The sequence below is a fragment of the Eimeria tenella genome, genomic scaffold (assembly GCF_000499545.2).
Source record: "Eimeria tenella Houghton genomic scaffold, Eth_scaff5, whole genome shotgun sequence".
Taxonomy (NCBI): Eukaryota; Apicomplexa; class Conoidasida; order Eucoccidiorida; family Eimeriidae; genus Eimeria; species Eimeria tenella.
Genome location: NW_013543395.1, coordinates 119,866 through 145,337, shown reverse-complemented (window position 1 = coordinate 145,337; position 25,472 = coordinate 119,866). Strand labels below are relative to the sequence as shown.

At 47.7% G+C, this 25,472-nt stretch overlaps 7 protein-coding genes across 7 annotated transcripts; all 7 read right to left on the bottom strand.

The window, feature by feature from the left end:
• Window positions 1-88: 88 nt before the first annotated feature.
• Window positions 89-1,226, bottom strand: ETH_00010865 (SAG family member; the record flags this gene model as incomplete). Its single annotated transcript, XM_013377292.1, has 4 exons — window positions 89-209; window positions 338-732; window positions 849-1,024; window positions 1,130-1,226. The coding sequence occupies 4 exons, from the start codon at window positions 1,224-1,226 to the stop codon at window positions 89-91; spliced, it is 789 nt and encodes a 262-aa protein (XP_013232746.1).
• A 3,626-nt stretch (window positions 1,227-4,852) lies between these two features.
• Window positions 4,853-5,999, bottom strand: ETH_00010860 (SAG family member; the record flags this gene model as incomplete). The annotated part of the gene is made up of 4 exons (XM_013377291.1): window positions 4,853-4,967; window positions 5,107-5,504; window positions 5,633-5,799; window positions 5,912-5,999. The coding sequence occupies 4 exons, from the start codon at window positions 5,997-5,999 to the stop codon at window positions 4,853-4,855; spliced, it is 768 nt and encodes a 255-aa protein (XP_013232745.1).
• Window positions 6,000-7,360: 1,361 nt separating this feature from the next.
• On the bottom strand, window positions 7,361-8,299 carry ETH_00010855 (SAG family member; the record flags this gene model as incomplete). The annotated part of the gene is made up of 3 exons (XM_013377290.1): window positions 7,361-7,487; window positions 7,631-8,085; window positions 8,216-8,299. Coding segments are annotated over 3 exons (666 nt in total), but the record flags the coding sequence as incomplete, so codon positions are not given.
• Window positions 8,300-9,561: 1,262 nt separating this feature from the next.
• On the bottom strand, window positions 9,562-10,708 carry ETH_00010850 (SAG family member; the record flags this gene model as incomplete). Its single annotated transcript, XM_013377289.1, has 4 exons — window positions 9,562-9,688; window positions 9,834-10,225; window positions 10,344-10,510; window positions 10,621-10,708. 4 exons carry the CDS (start codon window positions 10,706-10,708, stop codon window positions 9,562-9,564), a joined length of 774 nt encoding a protein of 257 aa, XP_013232743.1.
• A 3,057-nt stretch (window positions 10,709-13,765) lies between these two features.
• ETH_00010845 (SAG family member) lies at window positions 13,766-14,914 on the bottom strand (the record flags this gene model as incomplete). Its single annotated transcript, XM_013377288.1, has 4 exons — window positions 13,766-13,892; window positions 14,030-14,462; window positions 14,640-14,714; window positions 14,827-14,914. 4 exons carry the CDS (start codon window positions 14,912-14,914, stop codon window positions 13,766-13,768), a joined length of 723 nt encoding a protein of 240 aa, XP_013232742.1.
• A 1,235-nt stretch (window positions 14,915-16,149) lies between these two features.
• Window positions 16,150-17,254, bottom strand: ETH_00010840 (SAG family member; the record flags this gene model as incomplete). Its single annotated transcript, XM_013377287.1, has 4 exons — window positions 16,150-16,276; window positions 16,424-16,599; window positions 16,916-17,082; window positions 17,194-17,254. The coding sequence occupies 4 exons, from the start codon at window positions 17,252-17,254 to the stop codon at window positions 16,150-16,152; spliced, it is 531 nt and encodes a 176-aa protein (XP_013232741.1).
• Window positions 17,255-19,384: 2,130 nt separating this feature from the next.
• On the bottom strand, window positions 19,385-20,485 carry ETH_00010835 (SAG family member; the record flags this gene model as incomplete). Its single annotated transcript, XM_013377286.1, has 4 exons — window positions 19,385-19,520; window positions 19,645-20,006; window positions 20,121-20,296; window positions 20,398-20,485. The coding sequence occupies 4 exons, from the start codon at window positions 20,483-20,485 to the stop codon at window positions 19,385-19,387; spliced, it is 762 nt and encodes a 253-aa protein (XP_013232740.1).
• Between the last annotated feature and the right edge of the window lie 4,987 nt (window positions 20,486-25,472).

Below are 25,472 nucleotides of genomic sequence, written 5' to 3'. Positions count from 1 at the left end.
TTCATCCAAATAAATAGAATCGAATTTCATTCGGATAAAGTTTTGAAAGGTATGGCTATTGCTACTGTCCCAAACAGCCGGAGGCCTCCTACAAGAAAGCAAAGGTGGAGATGGCTGCCGCAGAAAGAAGTGCGACAGAAGGGCCTACGGGGGAAACTCCGCCCTTGCTGCCAGAAAGCGCCTCACCGATTTTATTCCATTCATCCTCGCTGCAAATACAGTACAAAGCACATTAAACGAATGAATCTGAACAGGCTACAGTGCATCTGAAACGGATGCATTGGCTGCCCAAGCAGCACGGAGGGTTGTGTACGCGTGGTCTATAACGAATTCGTACGTGAATGGCGCTGCACTTTTCGTCAAAGCAGGGGGGTTAGTCAAACAAATGACAGAGTCAACTGTGGTGGAGCTATCCGAGAGTCTTCGTGAAGAACCAGGGACACCAGGGACACTAGGGGCAGCAGCGGAAGCCGGAGGACATTGGAGGAGCACGCAGCTGACAACGGGATCGGGCTTGGGGTTGTAGAGGGCGACAAATGAAACAGCTCTGTCACTGTACACCGTGGGCAGGTTTGTGCCTTCGTATTTCGGGGGGATCTCATCATTGAAAAGGGAAAATCCGCCCTTCCAATATTCCACTGCAGCGTTGCAATCATTTTTGCCATCGGCGACGGGGTAGTACGCAAATGTACCAGTCAACTTAGAAGCTTCTGTAGTTCTTGTGGAATCCGTCTATACTCAACAGGAAGAAGAAGAAACATGAGCTGAGTGCCTATATGATTTCGGGCTCTGAAACAGCCTAGAACACTGAGAAACTCTACTTTGACAACGCAGGGATTGCGATTTACCGCTGTAATTTTGGGGCATATTTCCCCCCACAGTGTTTCAGCGGTTATTTGAACGTCCCTTTGAGAATTTTTCTCATATTTTGGTAGAACTTGAGCAGGATTCGAAGCAGCTTTAAATTCGGCGAGCCCTGCGGCCGTCCTCAGCCCGTTCATCGCTTCCAAGCACTCCAATGTTGCTGGGAAAATTGCCGCACACAATTTACGGGAAGACGAATGCAGCCACACAATTACGACTTCACTCAAAATTAGTTAGTGCAAGCGGCGCGCGAGAAGGCCCTCACTTGCTCTTGGAGAAGTACCGTCCTGTTGGGCTCTGACTGCATCCTGCCGGAGGAGCAACGACACAGTAAAGAGAGAAACGAAACCAAGACGAGTCATTTTCGGTAGCAAATTAGTAAGGGAAAATGTTTTTCAAAGGCGACTGGAGCGTTTTGGTTTCGTTTCAATGAGTGACGACACGGCTGATAGCCTGTTGACGAGCCTGAGCCTTGAGCTTGCTGCTCGCAACTGACGGCTCAACATCCTCTACTTTTTGCCAACATTTAGAGAGAGGAAAACAAGGAAAATTTGATTATGAAAGAGATGTGTTGCTTTAATATATTGAAAAGCTACGCTCATTCCACATGTTTGCGTTTTTTCTGCCGTGAGAGCTAGTGCCACACTGATGAAGAGGCTCACTTTTCGAAAGAACAGGCATTCAGCACTATATGATAATGAAGCTAATAGTGTGAGTAAAATATTTGAATAATTATCCAGTAAGTTTAAACTTTTCGTGTGCTGGAGGTTTAAGACGCAACAAAATGCGGCGTCCACGGGTCGCTGGCACTATTGGCCACGTCCTTCACACCGCACAAAGTAGAACAAGTCCCTCTTTCTAGTCTGTCACCAAACACCCACAACCAACTAATTGATAATAAAAAGGCATTTATTTGAAGGCGGATTGCTTGCAAACGTGTCGGCTGGTCGCTTGCCGCGGCGTGCTGGCGCCCTACAGTGGTGCATAGCCTTCTGCGCATTTCATTGGAAACGAGTGAATGCCACAAAGGCTGATCCACATGTAGTATTCTAGAACTGTGTTCAATGTGCACACGAGAAAACACACGCACTGCACCATCACATGCTGCCATGAGTGCCCGTTGCTCGCGCGCTCCAGAGTCACCAAAGGCACACGAGAAAGATAAGGCGGGTTTACGTTCTGCTGAGCCGTGGTCATCAAAAGGAGTAAGAGCCTTTGCAGGTTTCTCTGTTTTTCTCTCCATTGTCATACGAAGCACAAAACAGCAGGTGTTAGTGAGCGGGAGAAAAGCAGCAGAAAAGGTAGATGTGCCCTTAGATGTAAGCCCGGTCATCCGCGGACGTGCTTAGAGAAGCTCTGGCATTGGAATGTGTTTCAACGATCCGCTTTAAGTGCAGTCTGACTGTCTGGACAGGAAAAAAGAAGCCTGAGTCATGGGCGCTCTCGCTTCAGGGCAGTTGAGCAGTTGGCCTTCGCGCTAGGGAGGCTTAACCCCTGCTACGGGAACAATGTGGGCGGGGAATCTGGCGAAAAAGTCAGGAATTGGCTACGAAGACAAAAAGAAACAGAGCTATGTCGTTGTAGGCCGCCTTTTAACCTTTTCTGCCCGCAAGAACTCTTCCAGCTGATCTCTGAGAATCGAGCTGTCTCCGACCTACATAGAATGCTCTTGAAATAATTCATTGCAGCGCTGCAGCCTTTTCCCGGCTATTGCCCCTAATTGTTCCTTAAATGCGAGTTAGGACACTTTATCGAATCTGTGGCTGCACTCAGGGCTACGGCTAGGGGGGCTTGAGGATGAAAGGGGAATTGGCTATGCATGCCGAATACAAAAGCAACAGCTGAGAATCACTGGCCCTAGCCCACCGTTTCTTATGCTTACTGTCGAGGTTTCTCTAATCACTGAGAACGATTCAGCCTCAAGGCTCAATAAACGGCAGATAAATTGCACAGGCATTCTTGACAAGAAGTATCATAGCATGTATAGAGTGTTAATAAAACATTCAGTGTAGTCGTGGAGGGGAAAACTAAAAGGGGCAATTCTTACCTCGCATTCGTTGTTAATCCCAGAGTGGCTCCCCCCATGAGGAAAAAGTGGAAAGACCGGAACTATCATGACCCGCCCTTCCCACACGTAACGCTTTTTCCTCCTCAGTCCAATTAGGTTTCTCGTATCTCAATCACTTGTGGGCACAAGTATACATAGGGAAGATTACAACTCACCTTGTTAAGTGAACGCATCAAGCCGGTTTTCGCCAACTACTCGTCGACGTACAGGCATTGTTATGGGCCCTTAAGGCAACCCCAGTCCTTCCGAATCTCATATGAAGATTTTTGTGCTGCATTAACGGACCCCAAGGGCGCAGATACGTTACAGAGCAGCTCGCTCGAATCCACTTGATTGTGTCACCCTCCAGAACGGCTATGGTTAGTATTCCACAACAAGCGTGCTTGAGCCCTCGAATAATCCAAAAGCGTATTAATAAAATGCGGCATGTAGGTCTATAGTAGGCAAAAAAGCTGCGTCTCTTGGGCGAACTGCAGCTTCGTGGAGCTTGGCAGTAATTGCAATTATTGTGCCACAACACATGCAGGGGATAAATAGTAGCAAGCAGTTTAGCCTATAGGCAGCATTTCGCAAAACTAACCATGCTATCCTTGGCAAAATCAGCGGCAGTCACTTGAACTCAATTCCTCGCTAGGTCACTGGTTTCACTTTGCAGAATCAGCAAGGAAGCCAGGTTGTGCCAAATTGCAGACGATTCCACACGCCTGAACCCCAGAAGGGCTGCTTCCCAAATTGCGCAGTAGAGGTGATGAAACATGGAACGATTGATCAAAAGTACAGTTGCATCGCTGTACGACGTTCTCCCCATGTGTTTGGGGTGTGGCAATGCGTTCATGTGGCTGTTAAAAAGAAGGCATGGATATTGCCAGCACACGGGCCTATGTGCAGCATTTAAGAAGAATACGAGCCATAACTTAGTCTCAGAATGAATGCTGAGCAGACAAAGTAATCGTGCTTTGGGAGAAGTTGGTGTAAGCTGCGCGTCTGTCGGCGCAGGGGCTCCAAGGGGACATACGTGGGCCGGCAGCTCTTTTTTGTGCTGGCGTCTCTCTTTGCTCCCTTGTCTCATTTTCCACCACAATTCAAGGGTAGCTAAGAATATCTAATTCTGAACGTAACAGGTCCGCATCCCGCATATGGCATTTTACGCTGTGTGCTACGCACCCGGTGCCCTGCTCGTCCTGGTGTTCTGCCCGGCCCCATCACCCGTTCAGATAAGCACCACCCGCAACTTGCCAATGCGAAGAAAACCTCTCTTTTGAACCATTTTCTGCTAACAGAGTCCATTTGTGTGCATCTCCGAACTGATGCATTGCAGGGCAAGAAGCATTGCATCGCGCGAATGCTTTTCGGCAAAGCAGTATTACTTCACTACTACACAAATGCCCACTGCAACGTATCGACATAGATGACCCTCAGTCAAACAATACAGGAAAGAATAAGGTGGGGCACACGGGTATTATCTGTCGACGTTTTCCCCTATCGCTAGCTCCAGAATGCCTACACGGCGTTCCATTGAAACACTTCCTTGAAGTTTGCACAGGAAAAGACGTGCCTTGACAAAAGCCTTTCGATTCGGGCCGACCTCGTATGAGGAGGCCCAACCTCCAAACAGGCAGCCATGTTGTATGCCACCATTACTACGTTGATGTGGCCACATATACCAGAAGATAGTAGAGAATGCGGGACATAAATGTCTGGAGAATGTCGAAAGTGACACCTGGCACCACATGGCATGCATCTGCACCACCTAATCGTGGCAGCCCTCTGCCAGGGGCATGAAAAGCTCCCTCTTCCGCACTCTTCGAACCGTAAAGTACCACAACAACCCTCTTGGTCGCGCATGCTCGACTATCTGTCCCACGAGGCGGGCAATGGCATTTCCATCCAGTTCCCCTATTTTGCACAGCAACTAAGAGTTTAAACGAGACCATAGGCAAAAGTTGCCAGTATGACCCCAAGTGTCAATGAGGGCGTGACTGGGGAAATCCCACTGCTCCCTAGAGCACGAACAATCTTCTTCCATTCATCTTCCCTGCAAGTCCAACCGCACGACACGGCATTAACTGTAGACGGGAGAAATCGATACATACACAGACTGCAGATGAAGCTAAGCTTTCGATTCACTCTGGGATGCATCCAGCGAACTCCGTAACCCTGAAGTGTTTCCTCACGTGAATGGAGCTTCGTTAGGATCCAGTGCTTCCGGGTTGATCAAGCACATAACGGCTGTAGTTATTTTGGATTCCTCTTGAAGGCTCCTTGATGGCCCGCTGTCAGGGTCTTCAGGCTGCGCTGGGGGAGCAGTTGCGTTTGCGCCCGGTGTTGTACAGGTAACAAAGGCGCAGCTAGCTACAGGGCTTTCCTTGGGGCTATAGAGGGCGACAAAGGAGACAGCCTTGTCGTTATAGACATCTCGGCTGCTCGACGCCGTGTATGCTGGGGGAATCTCATTCTTGAAGAGGGAAAAGCCTTCATTCCAGTACTCCACTGCCGCCTCGCAGTTTTTCTCGCCAAGGTAGTGCGCGGGCGTTCCCACCAATTTCAGGGTTTCCTTGGGTTTGCTTTCTTCCTTTGCATAGGATAATCGAAAACCAGACAAGCATGTCATCTCTTGCAGAATACGCTAGAGTCTACATGACGTTAATTGGCTAGGTGCTCCAGAACTTGGAAGGGCACTGAGCCTGCGGCACGGCTTACCCCCACTAGGTTTTGGCAGATTTCGTTCCATAAATCAGAAGCTACTATCTGTCGTTCTTCAGTAGAATATTCCGGGAGCACTTGCCCTTCCTTTGCTGCCTTCTCAAACCCAGCAAGCCCAGCAGCTGCTCTTGCCTCGTTCATTTCAGTTAAGCAATCAAGTGTTTCTGAGAGGAACCTTCAGCACATACAGGAGCCTCGTAAATTAAGGGAAGTTGCAATTTAAATTAGTGAGCTTCTGGAATCAAAATGCAAATACACATCCGAATAATCCGTTACCTGCTTTGCCGGTTGTGGCAGCACTTGCTGTCCCGTGTTCGCAGAACGCAAGCACAGCAGCGAGTGAAACAATAACGAGGCGAATCATCTTTGGAAAATGAAAAGGCAATCCTGCATTAAAAGGGCCAAGGGAACTGATTTTGAAAGAAGTTGGTGAAACCGCTTCCCCGTTGAGGAAGAGACGCGAAGCGGCTGCTTCTCCTGCAGCTCTTTCTGCGCCTCCTTCAAATTCAATTAACTTATCAAAAAGCAAAATAAAATCTGTAGTTCTCATTACATGCTTTTTAAATCTCCATCTGCACTTCAAGAAGGAAAGTTACGGCGCAGGGGCTCTGCCGCTGGAGCAGCACAACAAGCCGCTTCATGAGCTGTCTTTGGTGCTGCTGCACATTTTGGTGCTGCTGCTCCTGCTGCACCTGCTGCACAGTCTCCTGCTTCCGCACATTCTGGTACTGCTGCTGAGTTAGCTGCTGCACCTGGGCGTGCTGCTGCTCCTTTGATGGATCTCTGCTGCTGAGCAGACCAAACATGCGGAGACAGTGAGTCGACGAAGTGGACTTCTCGCATTGTTGACACCCTTTCCTTTATCCGTTATCCCCGTTTTAACCATATTTTAAGGGACACAGAAATATCGAGCTGCGTCAGTTACTGTCCCGCAGATGTTGTTTCGCTTCTTTCGGTGTCCAGTGCGTGCTTCACCAGTTCTGGTGTTCTGCGCTGCCGATCACTTAGATCTGCAGCTCCCAGAACTTGCCCAACGCAGGGGAAAGTTTCTCTTTCGAAACAGCTTATGATAACGTAGCGCGCTATGCTTGTGTGAGCTTTTGAATTGACGCATCACAGGACGAGAGACATTCCACGGCTCAGACGTTTTTCAGATTCCACGGCGTTTTTCAGTTATGCATACGCAACTGTCCGCCGTAACCTATCTACGGAAACGATCCTCAATTAAACAAGAAATCATATGGTACGGCACAAGGAAGTTATCCGTTGACCCTTCTTCCCCAAACCTACGCCTCAAAACTACGTCCACAATGCCTGAAAGGCGTTCCATTGAATCACTTCCCTGATCGATAAGAATAGAAAAAAACGTACCTAGACAAACGCTCTCCCAAGCAGACCGACATGAAAGGAGGCTCAACCTCCAAACAGGTAGCCATGCCATATAACACTATTGCAACAGTGATATGGCCACACATGTTGGAAGATACAGCGGAACGTGGGGCATGAACACGGCTAGAGAATGTCAGAAGGGTCGCCGCCATGTGCCTGATAGCACATGGCATGCAGCTCCATTACCTGCTGGCGGCAGGCCTCTGCAAGACATATAAAAACCTTCATCTTCCGCGCTCCCCAACAAAAGCTACAAGACACCACAGCATGGTCTCGTACACAGACGGTCAGTGGCATTTCTGCCCAGTGTCTCCATTATGCACAGACCCTAAAAGCCTACAGAAGAGCTGAGGCAAAAATTGTCGCTATGAACCCAACTGCCAATGATGGTCGGATTGGGGAAACCGCGCTGCTCTCTTCAGGAATAATTATAGCGTGAACAATCTTCTGCCATTCATCTTCCCTGCCGACCCAACCGCAGGACAAAATATTAATCACCTAACTAGGTGGGAACAAGAGCTACATATGAAGGCCACACACTACGCTAAGTTTTCGACGCAGTTTGGGTCTTATGCAGCCAAGCCCATGGTCCTGGCGTGTTCTCACTTGAATGGCTTCTCTCTATCGGTCAGTGCTTCCGACAAGCAGATAACGGAAGTTTTTGTCTGTGCATCTTGAAGTCTCCTTAATGAGGGACTACTGGGGCTTCTTTCTGCGGCAGCAAACGTGCCTGCTGTTGTGTAGGTGACAAAGGCGCAGCTAGCTACAGGGCTTGCCTTGGGATTGTAAAGGGCGACAAATGAGACGCCCTTGTCGGTGTAGATATCAAAATCGCCCAACACCGTGTACGTAGTGGGCAGCTCATTCTTTAAGAGAGAAAAACCGTCTTTCCAGTACTGCATTACTGCCGTGCAATCCTTCGCGCCGGCGTAGTTAGCGAAAAGCCCGTCCAATTTTTTGAATTCAGTTCTGTCGCCTTTGTCCTTTACATCATAGTTGGAAAACAAAACAAACGTGGCACCCCTCGCTACATACGCCGTTGTGTGCGGGATTTTTATAAGCTGAGTATGCCAGAAACATCAGCAGCAATGCTTTTGTGAAACTACCGACCCCGGTTATTTCCTGGCAAATTTCGTTTCACAAGGTGTCCGCTGTTATCTCTTTTAACGAAGGGGAGCTTGGCGGCAGCACTTGTGTATCGTCAGAGGCCTTCCCAAACGCAGGTAGTCCTGCGGCTGTCCTCACCTCATTCATTTCGGTCAAACAATCAAGTGTCTTTGACAAGAACCTTCAATACACACGAGAGCGATTTGGAAAACAAAACACGTCAACCAGTAACAAGGTTTCCGCCTCAAAACTTAGAAAAGGCGGGAGTTAAATGCTTGCCTGCATATCCAGTCGTGCTAGCACTTGCTGTTTTGTGTTCATGAAGCACAGACGCAGCAACGAGCACAATAAAAGCGAGACGAGGCATCCTTAGTAGCTACAAATATTGCTAGACAGGAAAAAAAGTGGAGGAATAGTCTCTGAAAAGGGTTGGCGGGCCTCTTTTCTTTGTGGATGCATCGCCGCGGAGGGGCCATCTGTGAGCGGGGTTGGACAGACCGCGACGGACCACATTGATTGTCGCTGTCTTGTTCTTCTGCATTAATACCCTTTTCACGATTATTCGGCTCAAAAAATTTTTGTGGCTCCCGCAGCGAGCATGATGATCTACGGCACCGAGAACATGTCCAACGCATAGAAAACTTTCCCCTTGAAAAGCCTTCAACGGATAAGCCTGCTGTAATTGTGTGTCTTTGAAGTGCTGAAGAACTAAAAGCACTGCATCACCAGAACACTTGTCGGTAATGCGCTACACACCAACTGGCTTAAACTCATGGCCAAATGAATGTTCACAACAGCAAATCTAAAAATAGGTCCCTTGCACTAATAATATGGGAAAAAGAAATTTGGAGAATCAAGAAATTATCGATTAAATTTCTCCCCATTCAAATAAGGACGGCAAAACCATGGCGCCTCAATGCATGAGACGGCCGGTAGGATATCTGCACACAATACTATATTCAAAATACCTACAATGTGTTCCACTGAAATACTCTCTTCGACAATAAGCACAAAGAAGTGTTTTGAAAAAGCCCGCCTATTCGAACTGTCATTGGGAAGGGAGACTCAACTTCCCCAAACAGCCAGCCACCTTATACACCACCATTATACCGCCAGTACAGCCACACAGACCTAGAGAGAGACACAGTATTGACAGTCAGTTGAAAGGCACTAAGGAGCAGTACGCATAAGTACGGCTGGAGATCATCGAAAATGGCAGCTGACACCACAAAGCGCGCAGCTCCTCCACCTGCTCGTGGAAAGCCTCCGCAAGAAATATAAAAAGATTCATCTTCCACACTCTTCAATGCAAAAGATAAAGCACTAAAAAAATTCTCCTGGTGTCGCATGCTTGATTGTCTATTTGACGAGATGGTCAATGGTATCTGTTTCTCTGTCGAGTGCCCACATCCTACAGAGACACCGACAGCCTACAAAAGACCGTGGGCAAGAATTGTCACTATGAAACCAACTGCCAATGAAGGTCTGATTGGGGAAGCCCTGTTGCTCTCTTCAAGACCAACTATAGCGTGAACAATCTTCTGCCATACATCGTCCCTGCAAACACAAACGCATGACAAGATATTAATGATCTCGCCAGATGAAACAAATCTCTGCATATGAAGGCCTCACACCATGCTAATTTTTCGATGCATTTTGGGTCTTATGCGAGCAAGTCGGTGGCCCTGGGGTGTGTTTTCACTCGAATGGCGCTGTTCCAGGAGCCAATGCGTCTGGGTTTGTCAAGCAGATAACGGCAGTTTTTGTTTGGGCTCCGTCTTGAAGTCTCCTTAATGGGGAACTGTCATGGCGCCTAGACATCTCTTGGGCAGCAACCGCAGTTCCCTTCGTGCAGGTGACAAAGGCGCAGCTGGCTACAGGGCTTGCCTTTGGATTGTAAAGGGCAACAAATGAGACGGCTCTATCGGTATAAACATCAGGGTCGCCCAACGCCGTGTACTTTGGGGGCAGCTCGTTCTTAAAGAGAGAAAAGCCATCCTTCCAGTACTGCACTGCCTCTTTGCAGTCCTTCGCGCCGGCGTAATGAGCAACGGTCCCTACCAGGCTTCCGGCTTCAGTGATCTCGACATTTTCCTTCGCATGAAAGGATAAAGAGCGAAATAAATGTTGCACATTTTGCTACATACGGCGTAGTCTGCAAGGCGCTGATTGGCTAATTGTGTACCGGCAGTGTGTTCGTGGCATGGCTTACCCCCATTAGTTTTTGGCAGGTTTGCTTCCATAAGTTTTCAGCTGATATCTTTTTTGTTGTTCCGGGATATTCCGGTAGAACTTCTGTTTCTCTAGATGCCTTCTCAAATTCAGAAAGTCCTGCAGCTTTTCTCACCTCGTTCATCTCGGTTGTGCAATCAAGCGTTTCTGAGCAGAAACTCCAACGCACACAAAACAGTTGTAAATGAGGAAAACTCCTGTCACAAAAGAAATGAGGGTTACGTTGAAATTATGAGATATACTGCTAGCATGCTTACGTGCTGTCCCGGTTGTGGTAGCGCCGTCTGCCTTGTGTCCACAGAACACAGACATCACAACGGATGCGATAAACCAGAGACGAAGCATACTTGGTAATCTAAAGGCCACGCAACAAAAAAGGGATTGAGGAAATTACGTCTGAAGTGGCTTGGTGAACACTGCTTCCATCTGGACGGATGAGCAGGCTAGGGACGTCCGTGGGCCGTCGGCGAAGTTGCATATGCTGTTGGCATTATTTCTTCCTCCTACAACTATTTTGCACTATGAATTCCTCTGAAAGAATAGAAGTATCTGGCAATGCGAGTAACTGTTCTACACATGAATTTGTGCCTTCCGTGATCACCAATCGCGTGTCCCACGTACTCTTGTTCTGAGTCACCGGTTGCCACCAAAGATCCACATAGCCAAATGCATGTACGGCGCGAAGATAATTTTCCGTTTTAACCACTTTTCTCTAGGCTGTCCTGATCTACCTGTGTGCGTTTTGGAAGTGACGTAACACGTGACAAAAAACATGGCAACTCACAGATGGCGAAAGTCATCTGCAACAACCGGTTCAGATTCACTTACATAACCTCCGATCACACCTTATCTACAACCTGTGTCCTCAAAAGGTCCCTTCGTTTGGCAAGAGAAGAAACAACAGGGTGAGAGCACGAAGTTATTGATCGACTTCCCACTTCAAACGATGCTGGCAACAGCATGGGTTCTAAATGCGTCAGACAGGCAAGACAAGATGCTTCTTCACAGCATTACATTGAAAATGCCCTCAATAAGTTTTTTTTAGACATTGTATTGACCAATATGAGCACAAAAGCATGCTGTTACACTGAAACCATCTACGGAGACGTAGTATCAGGACGTCAACCTTGTGGAACAGGGACGCACGCCATATGCCGCCAGTACGTCATCAATGCGGTGACACACACCTAAAGATAGACACAGGATCGACAGTCATTCGGAAGATATTAGGGACTCGCGGGCACTTATGCATTTGGAGAGTATCGAAAATGGCACCCGAGAGCAAACGGTGAATATCCTCAACGCCTGCTCGTGGCATCCCTCTGCAGGGGCTAGAAAAGCTTCATCTTTCGCATTCTTCAATGCATTCAACAAAGCATTAGAAAAGTCTTCTTGGTCTCACATGGTTGATTATATGCTCGATGAGACGGCCGACAGTAAGTTTTCCAGCGCCTGCACACTGCACAGACACTAACAACTAAAGAAGGCCGTCGGTCGAAATTGTCACAGTTACTGGCGTTTCATTAGCAGTCAGTGCCACATGATACGCCAAGCAGACAAAGGCAGTAGTAGGTTTCTCTCCATCTTAGAGTCTTCTTAATGTCCAACCGTCGTCACTTTTAGACATGGTTGGAACAGCAAACGTGTCTACTGCTGTACAGCTGACAAAGGCACAGTTGGCTACAGGGTTCCCTTTGGGGTTATAGAGGGTGACAAAGGAGACAGCGTTGTTGTCGTACGCCGTCGGGCTGTCCAACGCCTGGTACTTTGCCGAGGTCTCGTTATTGAAGAGAAAAAAGCCGTCTTTCCAGTGATGCACTGCCAGTTTGCAACGTAGCAGTTCCTGCTACATTCGTTGTAGTCAGCAAGATGCCTGCTGATCGGCCGTATGCAAGAACTGTCGATTGCGATTGCAGTGCTCTTGCAACGCACCTTTACCCCATTTTTTCCTTGCTCACTTCATTCCATAAAGTTCCAGCAGCGAGCGCTGTTCCCACATTAGAGTGTTTGTTCTTCATTAGTTGCCTCTCCAAACTCAGGAAATCCGCGGCTGCCCACGTCTCACTTGGCTGAGAATAAACTTCAACACAGAAAAAATTGTGGGAAAAAGCAACTCTGAGTCGAAATGGCAAGATGCTGCCCCAAAAAAGCGGAAAAAAAAGAGTAAAGTGCTTACGCGCTGCTAGCCGAGGTAGCACCTTCTGTCTTGTGGGCACAGAACGCAGAAAAAAGGCGACTGTACTAAAATAGAACTTAAAGAAAGAAGAAGCATCTTTGTTGGTACAAAAAATCTAAAAAATCAATAGAATAAGTAATTCCTGAAACGGGTTGGCCGACATTTTCGACGAATCGTTCGTGGGCACGCCCAACTTGGCGCGGCTGGGCTTGATTGCTGACGCATTTCTTTCCTCCTTCGACTTCCTGTTCACCACAATCCAAATTAGACAATGAAACATTGACTAGATTTAGAAGCTTTATAAACTAGATTTGTGCCTTTCGTAGTAACCACTGCGTGCTTTGAAGGCTCTGTAGTTCTATGACACTGCAACACCTGGAAAGATCTACACCACGAAGAATACGCCCAACAGAAATAGGATTCCCTCTTGGGAAACCAGTCGCTACGCTGTCCTGCTCTACTAGTGTGCTCCTTTGAAGTGATGTATCAGTGAGCAAGAAACGTCTAAGGACATAAACACTTGTCAGCAATGTGTTACACACAAGGAGGTTTCTGCACATATCTTCACAATGTTCACTACAACCTATTTATACAGGCTTACTTTCGCCTAACAATATAGGAGAGGTAGAAGATGGGGACAAAGAAAGTGTGTGTCGAGTCGTTCTCTTTAAAGCAATAGTAGCAGCACCATCTTGGCTCGGTGTGTGACGGCGGTAACAGGACACTTCTCCGCAGTAATAGACTCTAAATGCCTACTTTGCATCCCATGCATAAACGATTTCCGTTTAGGTGCTTCTTCGGTCACTAGGGACGCGAAAACGCGCCATGACATTAGCTTGTCGATTTGAACTATAAAGAAGTATGGGGAGGTTCAAGCTGCCCAAACAGGTCGCCATGGTATACACAAACATTACGTCACCCACATGACTGCATCTTCGACACGCACAACACTGGAAGTTCTTAGGAAGATACTGCGGATTTTTAGGCATAAATGCTGCGTGCAAGATATCAATGGTGGGACCTGACAGCACATGGCGAGCATCAACCGTACGTAAATGCAGCAACCTTCTGGAAAGGTTAAAATGAGGGTAGTATTCCGCACTCTCCGATACAAACGATAAAATGCCATAAGAATCCTGTTTGTCCCACATGATGCACTATTTATTCGATAAAACAGGCAATGACATATCTGTCCACTGCCCGCATCCTGCGCAGCGACTGACAGCCTATAGAAGACCGTAGACGGAAATTGTCATTATGACCCCAAGTGCCGATGACGGTCTGATCAATGAAATGCCGTTGCCCACTTCAGTACCAACTATAGAGTGAGCAACCTTCTGCCATTCATCTTCCCTGCAAATCCAGCCACAGTAGAAGGTATTTATCACTTAGCCGCATGGACACAAGCGTATTAAACGAAGGCCGCACTTATGCTAGATTGCAACAGCGCTTTGGTTGGTATGTAGGCAAGCCCGTGGTGATATTCCCACGTGAATGGCGCTTCTTCAGTAGTTAGTGCCACTGGGTTCGTTAAGCAGATAACTGCAGTAGCGTTTTGATTTTCACCTTGGAGTCTTCTTAATATCGGGCTGTTGTGGCTTGTAGAGGTCTTCCCGGCAGAATATGTGTCCGCAGTTGTGCAGGTGACAAAGGCGTAGCTGGCAATAGGGTTCGCCTTAGGGCTATAGAGGGCGACAAAGGAGACAGCCCTGTTATCATACACTTCAGGGTCATTCAAGCACTTGTACTTTGGGGGGATCTCGTTATTGAAGAGACAAAAGCCGTCTTCCCAGTGCTGCACCGCCGCTGTAGAGTCCTTCTTGCCGGGGTAGTATGCAAAAGTTCCCCCTAGGTTTTTAGCTTCAGGGGTCTCGCCGCTTTCCTCCACAAAATAGAAGAGAGAGCAAGACAACAGCGGCGTCTCTGGCTACATGCACTGCAGTCTGCAAGATGTTCAGTGACCCGCTGAGGGCACCAGCGATAGCAGTACGGCAGTGGCAGGACTAACCCCCTTTATTTCTTTACATATTTCTTTCCACAAAGCAGCGGCGTCTATTTGTCTTCCCGAAATGGGGCTTGGTGGCAGCACTTTTGTATCACCGGATGCTTCCCCAAACGCCGGTAGTCCTGCGGCAGTCCTCGCCTCGTTCATCTCAGTCAAACAACTGAGCGTTTCTGAGAGGAACCTCAAACCCACACAGCACTGTTTCGATAAAGGGAAGGTTCCAGTGTGCAATAACATGATGTCTGTGTTGAAACGAAGAAATGACCGGAACAAGTTGCTTACGTGCTTCTGCTGTCGTGCTAGCATTTGCTCTCTTGTGTTCGCCGAACACATACACGGCGACGACTGGAACAAAAGCGAGACGAAGCATCTTTGGCAAAAGCATGACACACGAATAAAGAATCAAGTAAAATATTTCTTAAGGCAGTTGGAGAAATGCTGTACCTCTGTCGACGGGTGGTCACGCAGGGGACACCTCCAGGCCGGCCTGGGAGGCTGCGCTAGTTGTTGGAGCTTATCTTCCCTCTTTCTTCCCTTTTTCACCATCGTTCAGGCTGAAATGAAAGAAAAAGTATCGGCTAATGCTAGCAACTGGTACGGGCCTCCACCTTTCGTTACCTCCGCCGCGTGCCTTACAGGTTCTGTTTTCGGTTGCCACAGCACTCGAGAACGTAGACACCAGCAACGGCACGCAGCAAATCAAACTTTTCCCATAGAACTTCCTTTACTATGCCAGCCTGATCTACGTGAGCTTCCCTATTTAATAATACATTGAGAAGTGAAAGCGTCGCAACATACAAGTAGTCGTCAACAGTGCGTTAAAGACCGAGTAAGCATTTATCCAGTTATGTATTTAGAGACATGGCTGGATAGATGTTCATTACAGACTATCTAGAAGCGAGCCCCTAGTTGCGAACAAAATGAGAAAGAATACGTTGGCTGATACGGGAATTATTGTTCGAGTTCGTCCCCTTCAAACAACCGTGGCAAGGCCACGGTGTATGAGACATATGGCTCATGGTCTTTCCCTACAGCACCACGTTAAAAATGCCTACACCGTGTCTCATTCAAACCTTTCCTTGAACAAAAAGAATATAAAAACGTGCTCCGATGAACAACTCTTTTGGAGGGAGCTAGTAAGGTGAGCCAATGCGACAAGGTTCAACATCCCAAAGCAGGCTGCCTAGACATAAACCGCGACTACATCACCGATACGGCTACACACTTAGGGACAGACATGGCATCAACAGCAATCCGGAAGAAGCTAAAGAGTTCTTGCAGAAATATATCTGGAGAATATCGAAAATGCGACATGACCCCAAACGGCGTGCACTTCCATCTGCACGTGGCAACCCTCTGCAAGGGAAATAGAAAAAAGTTAATATTCTTTTGTCTTGGGAACAATCGATAAAACTCTATTAAAATCCTCTTGGAATCGCAACCCTCTGCAACGGATACAGAAAAAGCTAAATTTCCTGCAATCTTCAGTCCAAACGATAAAACACCGTAAAAATCCTCTTGGAATCGCATGCTGGACTATTTACTCAATAAAAAGGGTAACGATATGTCTGTCCATTGATCCCATCCTACACAGCAACGAACAGCCTAAAAAAGGCTGTAGACCAAAACGGTCATCAGGAACACAAGTGCCGATGACGGTCTGACTCGTAAAATTCCGTTGCCCACTTCATTGCCAACTATAGCGTGAACGATCTTCTGCCATTCATCTTCCCTGCAAACCCAGGCACAGTACAAGATATCGATTGCCTAACTGCATCGTAGCAAGTGCCATATACTGAAGGCCGCACTTATGCTACGTTGACCATGTGTTTTGGGTTGTATGCAGGCAAGTCCGTGCTTCTGCAGCGTGGGTTCCCACTTGAATGGAGCTTCATTAGCAGTCAGTGCCACCGGGTTCGTTAAGCAGATAATGGCAGTAGTAGGCTTCTCTTGAAGTCTTCTTGATGCCCGGCCTCTGTGACTTTTAGACATGGATGGAGCAGCAAATGATTCTGCTGTTGTGCAGGTGACAAAGGCACAGCTGACCACAGGGTTCTACTTGGGGTTATACAGGGCGACAAAGGAGACGGTCTTGTTGTCATACACCTTCGGGTTGTTCGGAGCCTGGTATGTTGGCGGGTTCTCGTTATTGAAGAGAGAAAAACCGTCCTTCCAGTACTGCACTGCCGCTTTGCAGTCATCCTCACCGGCGTAGTACGCGAAAGTCCCCTTGAGCTTTTCTGCCTCAGTTCTGCCGCTCATAGTCTTCAGATAATAAAAGGAGAAACAGAACAAACGTGGTGAGTAGCTGCTAGGGGCACCATTGTTTGGAAAACTTTGATTGGCTTAGTGTGCTTGTGGCATGACTTACCCCTGTCATTTCTTTGCAGATTTCGTTCCACAGTGTTTCAGCTGTTATCTTTCTTCCCGGAGGAGAGCTTTTTGGCAGCAATTGTAGTTCATCAGTTGCCTTCTCAAACGCAGCGGGTCCAGGAGGTGTTCTCGTTTCGTTCATCACAGGTAAGCAATCAACCGTTTCTGTTCAGAAAATTCAATATACACAGGACAGTTTTAAAGCAAAATAAATTCCAGTCCTGAATAGGAATAATTCCGCCTCAAATGGGGCAAAGACAGCAGGAATACGCTTACCAGCTGTTCCGGTTACGTTTGCGCTTGTGCTTGCTGTCTTGTGTCCACAGAACAGAGACATTAGAACGAATGAAATGAAGAAAGCTTGATGAGACATGTTCGTCATTAATAGTTCCAATGACAGGAAGAACAACGGGACTATTTTCTGAGAGGGGCTAACGAGCGCTGTTTCTTTTTCGGCAAATCAAGGCAAATGGGGACATTCGTGGGCCACGTTCGCGTGGTTAGGGGTTAGGCTTGTTCTGAATATTCGTCAGCCAGGTTGGCGTTACTTCGCACGCTGTCGGGGCCTTTCGTCTCTTCTTCACCTTCTTTTGAATGATCACTCAAGCGAACGAAGAAAATATGTTGAGGAAAGTGGGTATTTGCGTGACCAAAAGGCTTGTGCCTTTCGTGATCTTGAGACCATCCCCCCAGAGGTTCTGTTGTTCTGCATTACTGCGAAACAGGCTAGTGATGCGCACCATCAAACGTACGCCCAACGGGATACATTTTTCTGTTGAAACCCTTTTTGTCGCGTTAGTAGCATACTAAACTTTTACACTCCTTTTTACTGGCATATCAGAGCCCCGAAAATTCCGAACCAACAATTGCTTAACAATGCGTTACACACCAAGCAGTCGAAATTCACGCCCGAAAAAACGTTCACTAGGGCTTATTTGTGATACAGAGCAAGGTGAGGCAGGGAATTCGTCGATTGAATTCTTCCTCTCCATATGGCAACACCGTGGCAGCCTCAGACTGGATATCTCCTCACGCAAGATCACATTTCAAGTGCCTACGATGCTTCCTATTCAAATACCTCCCTGAACGTTAATACGAAAACCTGCCATAACAGTAAACCTTCTCGAAGGGGCCTGGCCCAACAAAATGACGTAGCAAGGGAAGATTCAGCGTAACTAGACAGACACGCATCGCATAACCAAACACCACAGATACAAGCATTATTTTCAATTCGATATATGTGGCACTGAACTGAAGCACTTTCCCCATACTTGAAACTTCCCCGCGTTTGTTGGGGAGGCACCGGATGAAACAAGGACAAATGCTTCCGGAACAATCTGGTACAAAAGCATTACCAAAATTCTTTTCGTGGTGTTTCTATTGGAAGATTGAGAATTGAATTTCATGAGCTTCGTAAGGGATCGTCACATGCAGGTGCTGGGTGTGCACGCCATGTAATATCAGGGGTCATTTTCGAAATTCAGATGCGTATACGCCATTTTGAAACAGCAATTAACCTGCCTAGAGGTGTAGGAACAACAGTAAAATGGTGATCTACACCCCCCAGACTTGCCGGTACTTAATTGCATCCACAAACATAAGGCAGCAATAGACTTGTATGATATTTGGCGACTATAGTATGCTAGGAAAATTCATGCAAGTAGGCGATATGAGCGTTGTTTACCTCCAGGCAAAATGATCGATCAAGCTTGTTTGACACAGATACTGCCGTCTAGAAGTCGAACGCATGAAAATTTCCCTTAAAACCCTTACTATCTACTTTTGATGCGCTTTTTTCGACGTAGGAATTCCGACTACGTTTAACTTGTGGTTTACAGTCTTCCCTAAAAACTGTTCACCACGTATACTATCTACAATATAATCTTCGATTTATCAAGACAAGTTGAAGGACAAGAAATTATCAACCAAGTTTTCCCCTTCAAATGAGGAAGGTAACACCATGGCGCCTCAGTGGGTAGGGACAGCAGATGAGTATTTATCCGAAATACTTCAAAATATCCCCATTGTTGTCCCTCTAAAAGTAGCTTGGCCACACATGCCATGACACAAGCCACTTGGTATGAGGTTGTACCTGCCCAAACAGGCAGGCATGGCATGGCAGATACCACCGGCGGGTACATCAACGCCGAAACTTCTGGCTTGAGTACACCTAAAGATCGAGAATTTCATTTGGCAGCACACACTGCGCAACACTTGCACTCGCACGTGGCGACTCTCTGCAAGGGTTTTAAATAAAATTGCGCTTCCTCCCGATTATCCTATAAAAGGGCCCTACAAATGTAGCTTTTGCATACACTTCAAACAACCAAAGCACTATAAGCTGTCTTAATTCATCACATTTCGTCCAGGAGAGGTGCTCGTTTGTCACTCAAGGATTTCACTCAGGAAGGAACTTGCGCCGCCATATCTGTCCAATGCTGGTGTGTCACTAACAACCGGCGCCCGCCTAAAAGAGAGCGAAAGCGGAGATGACCGCCGCAGAGATGAGGGCTACTGAAGGGACGACTGGAGAAACTCCGCCCTTCTCTTCCTCTTCCTCAGAGAGAGATAGAGAGTCAACAATTTTCTTCCATTGCTCGTCGCTGCACGCAAACATTACAAACATTACAAACAAGTATTAGAAGATTGCGCTTCAACCAACCTCAGCACCCCCAGTGTAACCTGCCGCATTGATGCATGTTGCAGTGGCGACCAGCTGACTCTCACTCGAATGGTTGTGACCTTGCTTCCAAAGGAGCCGGATTTGTCAAGCAAATGACAGCGTCTGTCGTGCCTGCCGCAAGCCTGCGTCCACCAACACCTGCATTAGGGCACTGGAGGAGCACGCAACTGACAACGGGGCTGGTTTTGGGGTTGTATAGGGCGACAAAGGAAACAGCCCTGTCATTGTACACAACGGGGTCGTTCAACGCTTGGAACGTTGGGGGAATTGTGTCGTTGAACTGAGAAAGTCCGCCTTTCCAGTACTCCACAGCATCGCTGCACTCTTTTTTGCCGTCTGTGACGGGGTAGTAGGCAAAATTGCCAGTTAACTTGACAGCTTCAGTAACGTTCCTGGACCTTCCGCCCTGTACGTAACAAAAGATTAAAAATTCAAGGACAGTGTAGTTCCTTGTTCCACAGAACGAAGCTGCTCAGAACACCTACTACATCATGACGATGCAAGGCCGTGGACGGCTTACTCCTAAGACTTTGGGGCATATCTCCGTCTTCCAGAGAGTTTCAGCTACTGGTGCCGCCCTAGACTCTTCATGCGAGTATGCTGGTAGAACAAATGTGTCTCCCACAGCATCTTCGAATGCAGGAAGTCCTGCTGCTTTTCTCAGCTTGTTCATCGCCTCTTTACAGTCCAGCGTAACTGATAAAATTTCCGCACACAACATGCAAAAGGTGAATGCACCTCGTTTTGGGAGATGCTCCGATGCTATCGGACCAAAAACAGCTAGCGGAAAAGCCCACCTGCTGTTGGGTAATTCTGAGCTCTGACTGCTTGCTGCCCGAAGAGCAGTGACAGAGAAAGAAGAGAAACAAAAGAAAGACGAGCCATTTTGAGCAAATATGACTGTACAGTAATTGTATAATATGCAAAAGTGACTGTACAGAAACTGTAAAGTGAGCAGATAAATATGTTTTGACAGATATGGGAAGAGTTCTGGCGGCCTGTTGACAGATGACAGCGAGGTTGACAGCTGCTGCCCTAGCTGGCGCGCTGGTGCTGGCCATTGGAAGCACGCTACGGCTTGCTGCCTCTCATAGTGGGCAGGAAATAGTAGATAGAGGGTGAAAATACAATTTCGCAAAGAGTTTTATTTGAAATATCTTGCAAAAGTATGCAGATTTCTTTGGGCTGCGGCTCTAGACGTAAACGCTATGTTCAGGTTCTGCCCAACACCGTACGTCGTCATAGGTGTGTGCAGGGAATGCAATCGCAAACGAGACTGCACTTCCGAGAGCGGTCTCGGCCCACTTGAATGGATTTAAGGGCAAACGTGAAATTGAAAATTCATCCGTTTGACGCTGCTCTCAGCTTTCATTGTTCCATGCCTTGCGCCATTCCTGCCACCGCCCCTTTCCCAGGTTACCTCCAGGTGACGGTGTGACTCTCATGAAACTGCCAGAAGAACAGCTTACACCAGAATATTCCCCTCATTTACTGGCAAACTAATGTGATTACAAGAAAAATGGCACTTGAAAATGCCGCGTTTGCAATGAAAGCAAGAAAATACCAGCGACCCGCGGTCACTCCACTGTTTCTCCCTTCAGTTCTCGGGCACTCTGCATGAGACGTTGCTGTGACGAATCACTCTCACGAATTTGCATTTCATAGCATATATTTGGAGGTAGATGATTATTGCTTGATAGATCTAGAGCGAATCGGATGATTTCAGTCCGAAAGTGCTGGGGTTTGGTCCATTGAACACCTGAACCTTGCTGCCAGATTTTGAGAAGAGTAGCTCACCGGGGTCGCAGCCAAGTCCGGTGTCTACAAGTGTTACGTGTTACGTACGGACAAAACGGATACCTCTGTAAAGCTGAAGTGTAAGTGAAGATAAATTAGCAGCTCCATGCGGCAATCCTGCTTTGAGGGCAAAGAGTTCTGCAGTGCACGAAGGGTGTCCAGCTAGATACCACGGTGGCGCAGAAAACCCGCATTACAAAGAAAAGATCAACTCAAATGCAGAATATCAGTCAAAGAATTATCAGAAAGGTAAGGAAGAGACGGACCCCCAACAGTGTCTAGACACTGCACGCTCAGCTGCTCGAACCGGTGAGGCAGAAGTTCGAAGCAGTAGTGAGACAAACTGGGCACACACAGGGGAACAGCACGATCAAGCTTTTCCATAAGATGGCAAAAAGTGCGGCTGTTTCAGCGTTTGGTCCTTAAGGTAGTAAACACAAGAAGGGGCTTCAAGCAATCGGTAGGCTGTGGAGGAGCAACGACATCTGGCAGCAACCCTAGAGTACCGTCACCTTGACAAAAACGATGTTTTGAGGCAGCTGAACAAGTCAAGACGCCAATGAACGCCAGTTCCGGAGGCCCGCCAGAGGAAGTGATAACGGCTTATCTGAGACTAGAGACAGAAAATGGAGGGTTGGAGCTGCTTCTGGTATGAGCGGAAAGAACGGCCACCCTGGCTGGTGCAACAAGCAGCAATAAAAAGAGGAAAGCAACGCGTAGAAAGAGAGAGGCTGCCTGACTAGGCTCGTCTGCGCAAGCCCTGCCAGAACACAGCCATCAAATCGCGGAGGAAAAGGACCACTACACGAGTGAGGCAATTGTAAAACAGGGAAGTTTGGGGGTTGGGGGAGACGACTACGCTAGAGTACAGACGTCTGGTAAGCAAAGAACGTGAGCTGTGGGGTTACGATCCACTACTTTCACGCTGGCCAACTGGAGGCTGCACCTACGAGTGCTGGGGGTTATAGAGGATCATCTGCCTGACGGCATGGAGGTGCCCCCTCCCCCACTTACAGAAGGAAGCAACCACTACCCATAAATTCAGAAACATGAAGTATAAGGTGCCGAATCTAGTGATACGGGAGCGCAGCAGGGAAAAGCAAAGCAGAGTAAAAGTGGGGTTGCTCCTACGGACGCAGAGCATGTGTGCCGGGATGGTGGAACCAGATTTAGTGTAACGAAAGGGCTAGTGAAGGCTAGGATGTCCTCCGTAGCAAAGGCATGATACTAAAAATTCGGTCTGAGGTTCTTGAATACACTGCGAAGCTCTCTTGGGCACTGCCGCATCGCCTGGAGTTATTAGCCAAGCTGCTGTAGAACGGCTGCAGCTTACTCAGAGTGGGCAGACCTTCTACGATTCGACTTTTAAGCTTCGTAAACGAAGAAAAAATGTGCATCTACTGGGTGAATACTCGCTTAGCGATGTAGTGGTGGCGTCAATATTTCTGGGTTGACTTTCGTGTACGACATGCTCTGACGTTGCGATTCGACTTGTTCATGAGGCACAAGAAGGCCTGATATTTCCAATCTGATTAGCTGACAGCCTAATCTACTTGTGCCATATTTGTAGATGGTGTGGTCTGCTAGTAGTGTGCACCAGCAGAAGGGCAAGCAAAAGCCTTCAACCTGAGATGGCTTAGCCAAAAGCTCTATAAAGTGCTGAGTATTGCAACCACCTAGATAAGCCAGTGCCTAGCTTTGAATGTCTTGGGGATTGGTGCTTCCATCTGATAAATTCCAAGTGAAGGTGTTTGATAGAATTGCATTCATTCAATTTGGTGTTACAATCTGCCGCCTTTGTTGCCTCTGGATTTCGAAATCTTGTGTTATGAACTTGCATATAGTTCGTGCACCTGCAGATATGCACAAGCTAGTACAATGTGATAATTTAAATACTGGACTTGCAGAAATCCAGTGGGATACGCTAAATTTTGTTCTGACCCAGGATGCAGCGAATGCAAGCCTCAGCCAGTGTATGGCACTACCATGCCACGTGCAAAACAGGAGCTTGCGTATGATTTGCCGACTAAGGGTATCTTAAGGAACAAAACTTCAATTCTACATACACGCAGGAGCCTGCCAAGGGGAACGCAGTTCTCGTGCACTCCAGAGGCTATGGTACCAATGAAGAGTCGAAGTTGCCCTTAACCTAGTACAGGCAATTATATACATTGGTTCAGTGATCGTAGCGAGGCATAAGCGTATTTAGATGGCAGGAAAGTAACCTTAGTGGCCACCATTAGGGATATAGGCCTCAAGCGACGCCATTGATGGTACTCTGAGGTACCTGGTAAAAATGAGCAGCTTAGGTGCTTCTACACACAAAAACATACTTTTACTGCGGCCTTCTGTCAGTGTTAACAATTAAAATTGTTAAATGGCCAATAGCTTCTTCTCGGCTCCCGAAATACACTCGTGTTCAAGGGACACCGTCTCCAGGCAAGCCTCGTTCTTTGCTCATGCGAGGTACGAGTATGGTGGCTGCAGCAGCATGCAACTTCCTCGTCTTGCCCCAGCACCGGCGTCATGCTTTTGTCCTGAGCTGCACCTCCTCTAGGTACCGACGACGTGGGGGAGATGCAGGGGCAGAGACGGCTCGACGACGTGGGGGAGATGCAGGGGCAGAGACGGCTCCTCTGCCCCTGCATCTCCCCCACGTCGTCGGTACCTAGAGGAGGTGCAGCTCAGGACAAAAGCATGACGCCGGTGCTGGGGCAAGACGAGGAAGTTGCGTTCCTTTGTCTGATCATGGGTGCAACACTTGCGCTTCTGGAAAATAGGAATTCACACACGTGCGGCCCATGCGAGGTACGCAGCTACTTAGAGGCCTAACTTTCGAGAAGTGATGGCACGCCTATCCATCAAAGGAATGGGTTCACCTGTTTCGCTAGAAAGAGGGGAGGATAAAGTCAAAGGGAATCTTTGAAGAGGATGCTTTGCTATAACGCCGGGAAGCGCAGAGAAGCTTCACGAAGCGGCAGGAAGCGCTCCATCTGCGTGACTTCGTGAAAGAAAAGGGCAGCCTGTTTCTTCTTATTCTTTTCTAACAGACCAACGTTTCGACAGTTTATATATGTTCTTTGGTGCCTCGAGCAATAAAAACATATAAAGCATTTTTGGGTATGTCGAGCCTAGACAAGCTGGCAGGCGTGAAACAGGCAGCCTAATGCACACTACGCGCTCGCGAGTCAGGCTGCACTGCTGTTAACGTCTGCCTGTTTCCCGTGGGCCATAACTCACGGCCCACAGAAAGAGAGGTTGCTGCTGCCTGTTTCCGGCTCAGGTTAGCAATGAGCCTAACAGTTAACAACAATGCAGCCCGACTCGCGAGCGCCTAGTATGCATTCGTCTGCCTGCTTCGCATGGGCCATAACTCTTGCCGTTGCTGTTCTTTGACCGAAAGCCCTTTTCCATGACAGTGACCAGCTTCTTTCTTCTTCAAGAACTTAGTTCAAATTTAAGTAAGCAGCAGCTTCTGATGCTTTGTTGCCCAAGACCGAGCAGACACCCTGATTAGGTCTCAATAGCATATAACCGCTATCTAACCTGCAGCGTAACTCCACGGCAGGGTCCTCCCACATCCGCAACTGTGCCTCTTGGCACAAGAACGTCCCATGCCAAAATGAACTTCCATTTTTTTCCACTGGATTTAGCTGACTTACTTCACAAGAAGAAGCAATGCAGTAAGCCTTCAGAAAAAGGTGAAGACAGTGGGAATTACCCTCAGTGTTGGAGTCCAATAATTCACCTCCTTACTAATGGAAACAGGGGATAATTTGCCACACTTGAAGAACCAAGGAATATGAGTTGGAGGTTTAAGCACGAACTCGTCTTCAGCAACCAGTAATAACTGGGAATTCTCGCATGCGCATTTCCTGTGCATTAATTTGCACTGCCATAGATGCGATTCCGTATATGTCATCGTTTTTATTGCAGGCCTGCATGCATATAGTAACCATACTTCTGAAGAAGGCGGAGGGAAACATGCTTGGCACTGAAGGCCTAGCTTTTCACAAAGATCTGTGCTGCAGCGCTCTTCACTACGGAACAATGTAGGGCTTTACAAGTTCTTTCT